This window comes from Grammomys surdaster, unplaced genomic scaffold, assembly GCF_004785775.1.
Source record: "Grammomys surdaster isolate TR1022 unplaced genomic scaffold, NIH_TR_1.0 980, whole genome shotgun sequence".
Taxonomy (NCBI): Eukaryota; Metazoa; Chordata; class Mammalia; order Rodentia; family Muridae; genus Grammomys; species Grammomys surdaster.
The window spans coordinates 158,287-171,040 of NW_021605399.1; the positions used below are offsets into that span (position 1 = coordinate 158,287).

Sequence of the window (12,754 nt, forward strand, 5' to 3'; positions counted from 1 at the left end):
CTGATTCTTTCAGTTGCTTGTTGGGTCTTCTAGAGGGCAGTCAAGATAGGTGGATCAGGCAGAAGGGCAACAGTGGCTTTTTCAAGTATTATTTCTATATACTCAACTGCTTCCATTGGTGTTAATGGATCTGAAATGGCGTTTCACAGGAATTTTAGAGCAGGAAAGGGAATAACATTTGAAATGTAAATAAATAAAGTAACAAATAAAAAATAAAAAGAAGAGAAGTGTGTATATATAAAATTTTCTTTTTGGGTAGTTTGCTGTGATTCAATGTCTCAAAGAGTCCTGTGTTGTTTCTTCCTCTGAGCTCAAGTCTCTTGCAACTTCAGAGTCTTCTGAGTATCTAGGTGTCCAGCAAAACTCAAAGAAACAATGCTTCCTCTGGAGACAATTCCAGGTGAATTTATCTTCTGCAGCTTTCTGGCCAATATCTCTTGGCCTCTGTAACATTTCTATAAGTTGTTGTCAGCTTTCTTCAATATTAGTTGGCTTTCATTTTCTCCAATCAAGTTGGGTACCAAATATAAATGCAACTTTATTTGACAGATGTAATTGTCATTTCTAAGCCTTACTGCTGAAACAGCTTACCCTTTCTACTTCTTTCTGAATTCTGGCTGACTGGTTCAGCTCATCTATTCTGGCGCAAAACTCTTCTCCATGATGACTGACTCAAATTTCCCTCAGCTTCTCACTGAATTTCATGGCTTATACAAACTGGATCTGAATACGATGAACTGAAATTCACCAACTTCACTGACTTCCATTGCATTTCTATGAACTTCACTCCATTGCCTTCACTTTCTGTCTTTGTCTCTCTCTGTTCTTTTCTGTATGTTCTCCTGAGACTTGAGTGTATCTTATTTTACTCATTCTCTCCAATCTTTATTTAATTCATCATTGGTCTGCCTACCAATTAGATGTCACTTTCAAACCTTGCTGCTTCCTTCTAGAAACTAACCTTACCTTCATTTTTTGTGTTAAAGTTGTGTACTAAGGACCTGATTCTATTCCAGCCAGCTCACATAGGCCTAGAAGATCATTCGATGTGATCCTTTGCCGGAACAGTCACACTTCTGGATTAAAATTCCTCTACATTTTATTAAGAAAATATATCAATATGCATTTATCATGAAAATTAGAGAGGAGGGTGGGGGGCTTAAGGTATGGGGATATGGAATTGAGACAGGGTTTCTCTTTGTAGACCTAGTTGTCTTGGAGCTCCTTCTGTAGAATCGGCTTACCATGAACTCAGAGATCCTGCTGCCTCTTCTTTCCAAAGGCTGACATTAACGACATGTACAACAATACCCATCTTGAAAAAGATAGTTTAAGCCCATGATTAGAAGCAGGTTACTTAACATAAGTGAGATGTCTTTAACATAAAATATCCTAAATCTCAACTGAATCCTGATCTTTCTTTCTTTTATAGTATTATATAATTAGGAAGCAATTACTCATTAATGCATAAAAAGCATTAATAGTTGAATCTTACTTATTCATTACTAATTATTTCAATATCATATTAGAATAAGCATACACTCACATCACAAATTTTTTTCATAAAATAGAAACTATAGTCATTACTGTGGAGTCTTATCATGAAAAGAACAAAAGAAATCTTTGATAATTCCCATTGTTACTTTATAATTTGAGTATCTGTATCTTGAAAGCAGATTTGCACAAATGTAGAAACTGAAGTTTTAATCTACTGCTTAAAAATAAATACTGAGTTGGTGCTGTGTGACAAACATTGGTACTCATTAAAATATCTCAATATTCAAGAATATTGGAAAATAACTACATAAGATTTCTGAAAAAAAGCACATGTTTTATTGTGTTTTATGTACATAAGTTTATATGTAACAATGATTAAAGGAAAAGAGGCTGTGCATGTGACCAAGAATGACGAGAAGTGTGCATGGCAATGGTAGGTAGGAGAGAAGGAAGAAAAGAGATTGTGTAATTATACTATAATTTTAAAAAAAGAAAAAATATGAAAATAAATATAGCATGTTTCTTAAGTTATAATATGAACCATCTCAGAAGAAATTTTTTCAATGCAATCATAACATCTTTGTTTCTCAAACAGTATATCATGGGGTTAAACATTGGAGTCACAACAGTATAGAAAAGAGAAAGGAATTTGTCTACTCCTGCTGAGTGGCTGGACTTTGGCCTCAAGTATGTAATGATACCTGATCCAAAGAATAAACCTACAACTATAAGGTGGGAAGAACATGTAGAGAAGGCCTTGGCTCTCCCAGTTGCAGATGGAAGCTTCAGAATGCTTGAGATTATTTTCACATATGATCCAAGGATCAGCATAAAAGGAATGGTGACCACTAAGAGGGCAATCACATAAATCAACATCTCTATCATAAAAGTGTTCCCACAAGCTAGGGTCAGGACTGGAGGTATGTCACAAAAAAAGTGATTCAGCTGATTTGATCCACAAAATGGTAGAGAGAAAATCCAGTATGTGAACCCTATATGAACAGGGACTCCACTTATCCAACAACCAGCTGCCAGTTGTATACAGAGTCTATTGTTCATGATGAGAGGGTAGAGCAATGGGTTACAAATAGCAACATATCTGTCATAAGCCATAGCAGTCAGAATAAAGCACTCAGTGGCCCCAAAGACAAGAAAGAAATACATTTGAATAGCACAAGCCATAAAAGAAATGATTCTGTCTTGTCTGTAGAGATCTGTTAATAACCTAGGAAGAGTGACTGACACGTAACACATTTCTAAGAAAGAAAAATTTCCAAGGAAAAAGTACATGGGAGTCTGCAGGGAAGGGTCAGCCCTCGTAATTATGATAATAAGGCTATTGCCCATCAGGATAATTAGATAGATGATCAAAAACAACCCAAAAAGAAATTCTTGCAGGTTGGGAATATCAGAAAAGCCAAGTAAGATGAATTCTACCAATGTGGAGTGGTTCTTCTGTTGGGAACGTTGCAGAGTAGCTCCATCCATGGATGATTGATTTCAAGGTTTTAAAGTCCATTTACTCCATGAAATTCAGGTATTTTTAAAAAAGAAATGAAATAGTAAAAGTTTCAGATTCAGGCACAGGAGAGATGTTCAGTCATATTGATTTCAGTGTGTTATTTATAAACTTAGTCCCATTTCCTATATTTTTATGGTATAAAAAGAAACAGAAGCACATTTAAAATCTTTTTGTCCTGCTAGTTTGTCACAAGTCAAAACAGTAAAACACAGAGTAATGACACAGCATCTCAATAGTTCAGACTGCCTATCCCTTGGCTACAAGCAGCTGCTATTACTGTGTAGCACTAGTTCAGTAAACACCATCTTTGCCTTTAATTATTTACCTTTTTGTAACAGAAATTGTATAATCACACTTTTACTTTTGATAACCTTTTCAATTGAGCTAAAAGTGTTTTTCTTTGAGTCACATCTCAGGTAAGGAGTTGAATGGTCATTCAGTAACAATCCCCTGACCTGGTAAAGCTATCCTGGCTTCAAGAAACCTGGACAATTACTGAGTGTAGTCATTTCAACAATGATAACACAAGTTATCATCTCCTACATAATTATATCATGTCAAATCTGCATAAACATGTCAGAGATAATGTAGCACAATAAATCATGTTTCCTCAAAACTTTGATTGTGAATAAAAATAAGATTTAATTGTGATATATACAGAACCCTGCCTCATCCCTATTAACCTTAACAATTCTACTTATGTCTGAGATTTGAGACCTTCAAGGAACCTTAATTAAAGTTGAGAATTTCAAAACATTAATATGCAAAAGGAAACCAAAAGAATTTGAATTTTATCATAAGTATCATAGTGCCATGTCTATACCTTTATCATTCAAGCATTTCTTTGATAGGTAGGTAGGTAGGTGAATAGATAGATAGATGATAGATAGATAGATAGATAGATAGATAGATAGATCATTATATAAATATGTAAATAGATACATACATAGATATATATTACTCTACAATAAGAAACTACATATATCTAATATACCTATAACTATTATGTGGAATGCATGTTTGTACTTTATTTATTTCCGACTAGCCTATCAGCATATAATAACTAAATGCCACAATATTTAACTTTAATCCATCAAAGATGTTCAATATCTACTCCAGCATACTGTATCATAACTATCATTTTATTTTTCTTTAAATTCCTTCTAGGCTTTGTACTGAACAATGAACTATTTCAGAGTTGTACATTCTGCAAACCTGAAACTGTTTGAGATTTAGACATTGTCATTTACATTTTATACATCTCAAATTCATTTTCTTTTCCGTAGGCAATGGCTTTTGTCTCTGCTATTAAGATTTCGCATTTCCCTGTTCTTCTCACAACGGCAAATGTTACAGTGATTTGTAATTTTGACTTGCTGTTTAATTATTGCTAGCCCTGTATTTCTGGGATCAATGTGCCTTTGATTTTAAATTTTATTTTTAAATAATTGTGAATCTCCCAACATCTTCCTCATTTAAAAAAAACATCAAATTTTTTGGATAAAGTATTATTTTATGCAAAATGATGCCAACTATAATTTCTAATGTCTTTAATTACAAATTCTAGTGTATTTTTATAGTCTCTGAAAATTTATGTATTTTGTCATGTTTTATTGCTTTATAATTACCTTTTCATTTTATATCTACTCAAAAGCTTTCAATATTTACATGACTTTTCTGCATATATACATATACGTATGCAGCACAACACTCATAAAATTTTTATTTGAATAAACATCTTGAAAAAGGAGAATTGAAGTTTATTTATTCCTGATATTTTACTGAATAGATGATTTAATTTAATTTATTTTTACTGAATAGATGCTTTAATTTAATCTTCTCTTCATGAAGGATCATGAGATTGAATAAACTGTATGTGAAAATTCAACATAGAAGCTTAGTTTCTTTTTCTACAGAGCTTATAGAGTAGTGCTATAAACAAATGTGTTTTATAAGACATAAAAGAATGTATAAGAAGCAATTATAACTAGATATTCCACATATCTAAATGTTAGAAAATGAATGATTTGAAATGTAGCCATAAATTCTAAATGTTTTTTAGACCAGAGAGTATCACAGAATCACTTTGTTAATTTTAAAGTTTCAAAGAAGATAAAAAATACTGTGTAGGAGAAAAAGTTTACATTCTAATTGGTTTTGTGTTCGAATAACTAGGTAGTTGTGTACATAGGTCATTGTTTGTGTGTATGTATGTATGTATATATATATATATATATACTGTTTTGTATATATAAACTGTATATATACATATATAAAACACTGTTTTGTATATATATATATATGCACAAAAGCATTGACATTTCTCACTGGCTTCAACAATAGCCTTATGAAAGAAATCAACATTAAATTACTTACAATGGAATTTAGACATCTTATGGTATCAATATCCTCATTGAAATATTTGGCCATTTTCGTTTATTCTTGTAGTAATATTAAGATCAAGTGATTCTGTTTGTCCGACCTGGAAAATACCAGGTGTAGTCTCATAGGTGTTCTTTTTTTAGTGCTGTTCTTACAGCTACTGTATTTTCCTCATCATTTTGGCCATGTTATCATCACACTTTCATAAACCCTCTTTTCCCCAGTTTCTGATAGTTAAAAGAGTGTTGTGTATAATCAGAAATACTGAGCTAAGAGTTAGTAGCTCATGTACTATAAGGTACATGAAACGGTAACCATAACTAGGAAAACTCTCTTTTTTAAAAAATTGGGTCACTCTGTGTAATTGTATTTGTCTCACATACCCAAGTTAGACTTTATTTTAAAACATAGAAAATACCAAATGTATATTCATATCACAATATAAATATAGCATTCTCAAAATAACCTATTTTTAGTCATTTCTATTATTAGATGTGATATACTTTTTCAGTCAATAATTAATGATTCTTGGGCAGTTTCAAGTAGGGAACCAAGTTTCCTAGAGCATCTTTACTGAAAATGTGCTTTTTCTGTAAATCCTACGCTACCCTTCCAGGATTATTTATGTTTTATTCTTTTTGATAGAAAATAATACACTTAGAGGGAAAAAGAAGGATCTGATTAATCATATTTTGCCCTTCTGTTGACAGTTTTTGAACATTTCTTTTGTACCAAATACTGTGTTACTGATTTCCTTGTATGTCTAATTCAGTGTGTTCTAAACAGAATAGTGCTATCTATTGTTTTACATGAGTAGATGATCAAATAAAGAGGCTAAATAACCTACAAACTGTGAAGAGTCCAGCTGAACTCTAACTCAGCCTTGTAAATTCAGATTCCATAATCTCAAATAAAGATCAATAAAAGTCATGAGAAACAAAAGAAGATATTATTTTGACTTCTATAATCTTAGCAATAGCATTAAATTTCAAGAAATATCAAACTTTTTTCCAATCACAAAAAATGATCCTGTCAAATATCTTATTATAAGATTGAGGAATAATTTCTTTATAGGCATGAAAATAGCTACCTTGCAAAAACTTTCTTTTTGTTTGGTAGGTTTTGATCATGAAGCTAAAAAATACACTACAATTAGATGAAGCAAATACTGCTTACCTTTTATGTGTGCTGATCAAATATAATTTTATCCCAATTTTATGAATAATCATATAATGCACATTTTATTCTTATTTGTATTATTTAAGTAGTAAAACTAGCCGCTTTTTCTATGTCCTAAAAGCATATTCTTTAACTTTATGCTATAGTGAATTTTAGAAAGAAAATGACTCCTCAGTCATCAAGATATATTTTTTCTCTGAGATATGCAGTGTTTTTAACCTAGAAATGTGTTCATCAAGGAATAATGTAGTCAGTGATCAAAGCTGTTTGGTTCTTTCATTGGCTCATTGTAATTTTTGTCCCTTAGGAATATGTCCAAAGGCAGTAATCTATTGGCCATTCATTCCAGCCTTCATGGCTATCCTCTCAGTCTTTGGAGACTAAGCACACACAAATTGGAAATAGTTGTTTAACACAACTGAATTCACAAATGTATTTGGTATTATATATAAAACTAGAAGGGACTAGACTTTTAATAATAAAATTATCTTTAAAAATGCTTATTTTGAAAACTAGAATACATACATTTAATGATAGGTTTATATATAAAAAACTTTTTAATCTCTAAAACTATTGTTGTCAAACATCATTTATTAGTCTTAAATATGTAACTTTAAAATTATGGGTTTATATATAAAAATCTTTTTATTTCCTAAAGCCATCTATCAAGTCATGAAAATAATTTATTTTTTCCTTATAAGGAAATAAATGAGCTAAAAACTGTCTTAGCAATGGCAACATAATACAAATTAAGTTACACTTTTCTATAGACAATGTTGGAAAAATTGCATCAAAATATCTATGAAAGTACTAGCAGATATAATGTCCAGTGAATTTTATATGTTGTTATGTGTTGCATTAAATCAGTGTTATTTACTTTCTTTAAAATTCAGTAGTATGTAATTTTAGGAATTAAGATGCTATACAATTCATAATCCAAAGAAAGATTAGTACCTGTAAATCTCCTGATTCTATGTAATCACAACTGCCAATTTCCAGTATAAACTAATTAATTATTTCATCATGTAACATTTAACATTTTCTTCTCATTTACATCATGAATGTAAGCCCTTCTTTGTCTTGTCTAATAGTGATTGCCAAATTACAAAATCTGATCTACATATAAAGGACTCTATTTATTTTCCTAAGTTGAACCAATATTGTTTAATTACTCCAAATCATTTATATAAAGTTCATCATAATATGTCAGATATAGAACATTTATTTTTTATTTATTTTTTGGGGGTCTTTTCAGCTTTTATTTTTGCATGTAAACCACTGGGGGGGGGTCTTGATGGTGGGCACCCTAGAGATTACACTGGAGGTCCGAGGGCTCCAGACGCTAGCTGGAAAGTCAGGTGACAAAAACAATGATTCAGACCAATCACATGATTACAAGGCTGGGGTCTCCAGCAGGGTTCCTGGTGGTCAGGTGTGGACGTCTAAGGAAGCAGTGACATGAGAGGGCAAGCACTGGGCCGGCCTTGAGCCTCTGGATGACATCAGGGACAGAGGAACCAAGCAGCTGCTGGCTCCGGGATCTCCAGTCCATGCTTTACTTGGCCAGGGGGTTCCTGAAGGACCTTCCAGCAAACTTGGTTTTGCTGCCCAGCTCTTCCTCAATTCTAAGGATCTGATTGTACTTGGCCAGGCGCTCAGATCGGCAAGGGGCACCAGTCTTGATCTGCCCAGTGCAGAGCCCCACCACCAGGTCGGTGATGAAAGTGTCCTCAGTCTCCCCAGATTGGTGGGACACCATGACGCCCCAGCCATTGGACTGGGCCAGCTTACACGCCTGCAGAGACTCGGTCACCGAGCCGATCCGGTTCACTTTGAGCAGGAGGCAGTTGCAGGACTTCTCGCCCACAGCCTTGGCGATCCGCTTAGGGTTGGTCACTGTGAGGTCATCGCCCACCACTTGGATGCCTGCACTAGCTGTGAACTTCTGTCAAGCATCCCAGTCGTCCTGGTCAAAGGGGTCTTCAATGGACACCACTGGGTAGTCCTGGATGAAGGACTTGTACAGGTCTGCCGGCTGGTCGGGTGTGATGTACCTGCTGGGGTCATCTGGAGACTTGAAGTCCAGGTCATACTTACCAGACCTGTAGAACTCGGAGGCAGCCACATCCATGCTGATGACAAACTGGTCAGTGTAGCCGGCCTTTGCAATTGCAGTCTTGAGCAGCTCCAGGGCTTCTTTGTTCTCCAGGATGTTAGGGGCGAATCCACCCTCATCACCCACATTGGTGGCATCCTTCCCGTACTTCTCCTTGATGACATTCTTCAGGTTGTGGTAAACCTCTGCTCCAATGTGCATGGCTTCCCAGAAAGAGGATGCCCCCACAGGCAGGATCATGAACTCTTGCATGGCCAGCTTGTTGCCAGCATGAGAACCACCATTGATCACATTGAAAGCTGGGACCGGCAGGATGACTTCAGGGTTGCCGGCCAAGTCAGCAATGTGACAGTAAAGGGGCACCCCCTTTTCCACGGCACCAGCTTTGCAGACAGCCAGGGACACTCCCAGGATGGCATTTGCACCAAATTTAGATTTATTCTCAGTGCCGTCCATCTCGATCATCAGCTGGTCAATATTCTCCTGCTCCACAACGTTCACTTTCTTGCTAACCAGAGCAAGTGCAATAGTGTTATAGATGTGCTCAGCAGCCTGTGAGACACCCTTTCCCATGAATAGGGTCTTATCATTGTCTCGGAGTTCTAGGGCCTCGTAGATGCCAGTGGACACACCACTCGGCACGGCAGCTCGGAAGAGACCTTTTCCGGTGTGCAGATCCACCTCAACAGTGGGATTCCCACTGGAATCAAAGATCTCTCTGGCATGGATCTTGAGGACGGACATGGTGAACTTCTGGGAGTTGGATCGCCGCGAAGGAAGGAAAGGGTTCTGTAGTCACCTAAGAGAGCGTTAAGGACAGACGTGAGCACGACGCTGTACCGATATAGAACATTTAAATTAAGAACATAATATACTTCCATATGAATCAGAGTAGTACAACAAACAAATAAACAAACAAACAAAATACCAGGGATGTAATTACCCTAGTGATATTTTTGGAAAAAGAGTGACCAATATAAAGACTGTTTAAAATGTTCATGCTGTGAGGGATCAAAAACTATATACAGATACTATGTCCAAATATTTTCACTTGGTTCTCAGTTTTATTGCATATAAAACTCAATGGTTTGGAAAAATCAACATAATGATAGTACATTCCTTCTGGAATTAGGGAGACAACACATTATATAAACCAGGATTGTCTAGAATCTTTTACATAGTTCAATCTGAGGTTAAACTCATAATTTACCTCAATCAGGTTATGTCACTATCCCTAGGAGTATATGTTTATATAAACCCTGTCATCTAGTCTGTCACCAAAACATTCAGAATGAATTTTCTAATATCAATTAATTTTATCAAATTTCTACCTTACATAAACTTCTTTAGTGCACATCCTTGTAATATTTTTTAATATCAAAATACTAAAGCAGGAAGATGGCTCAACAGGTAAACTGCTTACTGTTAAACATGAAGACTAACTTTGACATAGTGGAAATAGAACTTATACCAGGAAATTACCTTCTGACTTACACGTGTCCAAGAAGCTAATCTTCTTTGTAGCCTGCTCTGATAAATTTCTCTATGCTAGTTTATGCTCTGTGTTTCAACATTGTTTAACTAAAAAAAAAAAAACTTAATGAACTCTAGAAGGGATTAATATGAAAATTTTTATACAGAGGAATAAGCAATTCTTGGGACAAAGTCCACAGATTTCTTTGGATTTTCTAAGGAGTTTGGGGTTCAGCTACTTCTCATTCAGAAAATAAATGTAATTATGCATCACAGGACAATTGTAGCTACAGTCAAATGAGGAAGAGCTTCTTTGATACATTTTTTTGTGCCCCTAGCCAAAATGATATTTGTATGTGGGGCATACATAGGTAAATAATGTAGACAGCATGAAGTCATACTTTATAACAGACACAGTATTTAGATTCCCAGAAATGGCTCACTAGTTCCTGTGATTAATTTTCCTTGTTAATTAATGAAAAGACTTATTTGCAAATTTCAATTAATCATACCAGTCCAACTTCAAAGCTACATATAGACATATTTCCTCTACCTTACTAACTACTATGTGTTAAAAGTTGCTTAAAACAATGTATATTATACCCTCGAATGACTAGAAGAGTAGAAAACAACCAACATGAAAATGATTGGTATTTAAGGAAATGAGAAAGCTTATTAATTCAATATGATAACTATACCTTGTATCACCTATTTAACTATTATACTGTAAACTATAATTATACATATATACCATGACTTAATAAATATAACACTTTTGAAAGAGAAATTTTAAATTGTTCATATTACCACTAAGTTGGTGGCTGTGTCTTCATCATCTGGAATAAAACACTAAACCCACTTAAATAGATTTGATAAAAACTCCATTTCTAATGTTGATATCGATCTATTATACTTGTAAATTTTCTAACAAAACATGTGGAATGCCTAATACATTCACAGAGTGTATTAGCATACTTATCTATCTAGCAAAAGAGAACTTACAGAATAAATATAGATATTGACATATATGATATAAATATAGATAGATGTTAGATATAAATATGATTTATAGAATGTAGATATAGATATGATTTATTAGAATGGCTTAAAATCTGTGGTACAGGTAGTCCAACAATGTCATCTACCAAAGGAAGATTCAAGAATCTAGTACTTGTTAAATCTACAAGGCTGGTTCTCTCAGATGGTATTCAGTATACACTGGAATTCCTAAGAAGAATGCTCTAATGTCAGTGAAAGAGTTGACTTGCTAGCAAGACCTAGAGCAAAAAGAGGAGAGAGAGAGAGAGAGAGAGAGAGAGAGAGAGAGAGAGAGAGAGAGAGAGAGCTTCCTTCTTCCACATGTTTTATATAGGCTGTCAACAGGTGTGACACAGATTAAGACAGATTTTCCTACCTCAAAAGATTTAGATTAAAGATACAGATTAAAAGTGGATCTTTCCATTTCAAATGATTTAATGAAGTGTGGTGGTTTGAATATGCTTAACACAGTGAGTGCTGGCACTATTGGGATGTGGCCTTATTGGAAGAAGGGTGTCCAACTCTGGGGTGAACATTGAGACTCTCCTTTTAGCCATGTGGGAGCCAGTCTGTTCCTGGCTTCCTTTGGATGAAAATATTGAATTCTCATCTCCACCAGTTCTGTGCCTGTCTCAAAGCTGCCATGGTAATTGCCTGAACCCCTGAAACTATAAATTAGCTCCAGTTAAATGTTTTCCTTTATAAGAATTGTCATGGTGTCTCTTGATAACAATCAAAAACCTACCTAAGACATGAAGGAAAAGTACAAAAGATAAATATGGTATGTATTCACTTGTATGTGGATATTCATCATTATGTAAATGATAATCAAGCTATAATCTGTAGACTCAGATAGGCTAGGCATAGAATAAGGGATTACTGGGGACACAGGAATTTCTTTGGAAGGGAAATAGAATACATATTATGAGTGAAGTAGAGCTCTGGAGTGGGGACAAGAATAGAAGGATCAGGTGAGAAGAAGTCTAGGACATAGGATTACAGGAGGAAATAAAGTTTGAGACATAAACAAAGAGCATTTGAGTGGCAGGATGCAAACCTAATACAATGGAAACTTCCTTTAGTAAAAGAGAGCAATCCTACTGAAGTCTCCAAATAATGAGCAAGACTTAAACCCTACTGGCCATCTCTAATCACCAAATTAAGCTTCCAGTGCTTAGACTAGGTTTCATTCAATTGAGCTCTTGGCTGAGAGGGTCCCATGGAAATCTGCTAACAACTGAGGATGTGGCCAAGAAAATAGGTTGCTTTTCACAAACTGATATCAAGGTCTCATTGTTGAAGATGGCACTTACACAACTAATTGACCTTGGAGAGGATGAGATGGTTCTTACATGGAACCTTCACCATCATAGACCCTTCTAGATATTATGTCATGGAAACATACTTTGAAACCTATCAAAAAAGAAACACATATACAAACCTAACCACAAAACCTTTGATCTACAATTCACAATTTTTGGGAAATATGCTAGGGCAATGGTGGCACAAACTAATGGGAATAACCCATCGATATCTATTTTAACTTA

At 34.9% G+C, this 12,754-nt stretch overlaps 1 protein-coding gene and 1 pseudogene across 1 annotated transcript; both read right to left on the minus strand.

The window, feature by feature from the left end:
- Positions 1-2,025: 2,025 nt before the first annotated feature.
- Positions 2,026-2,985, minus strand: LOC114634550 (olfactory receptor 10AG1-like). Its single transcript, XM_028783133.1, has one exon. It carries the CDS (start codon positions 2,983-2,985, stop codon positions 2,026-2,028), a length of 960 nt encoding a protein of 319 aa, XP_028638966.1.
- A 5,150-nt stretch (positions 2,986-8,135) lies between these two features.
- On the minus strand, positions 8,136-9,473 carry LOC114634560 (annotated as a pseudogene).
- Positions 9,474-12,754: the final 3,281 nt, after the last annotated feature.

Excerpts from the sequence above, each read along its gene's own strand:
- LOC114634550 (XM_028783133.1), bottom strand. The coding sequence starts at position 2,985 with ATGGATGGAGCTACTCTGCAACGTTCCCAACAGAAGAACCACTCCACA.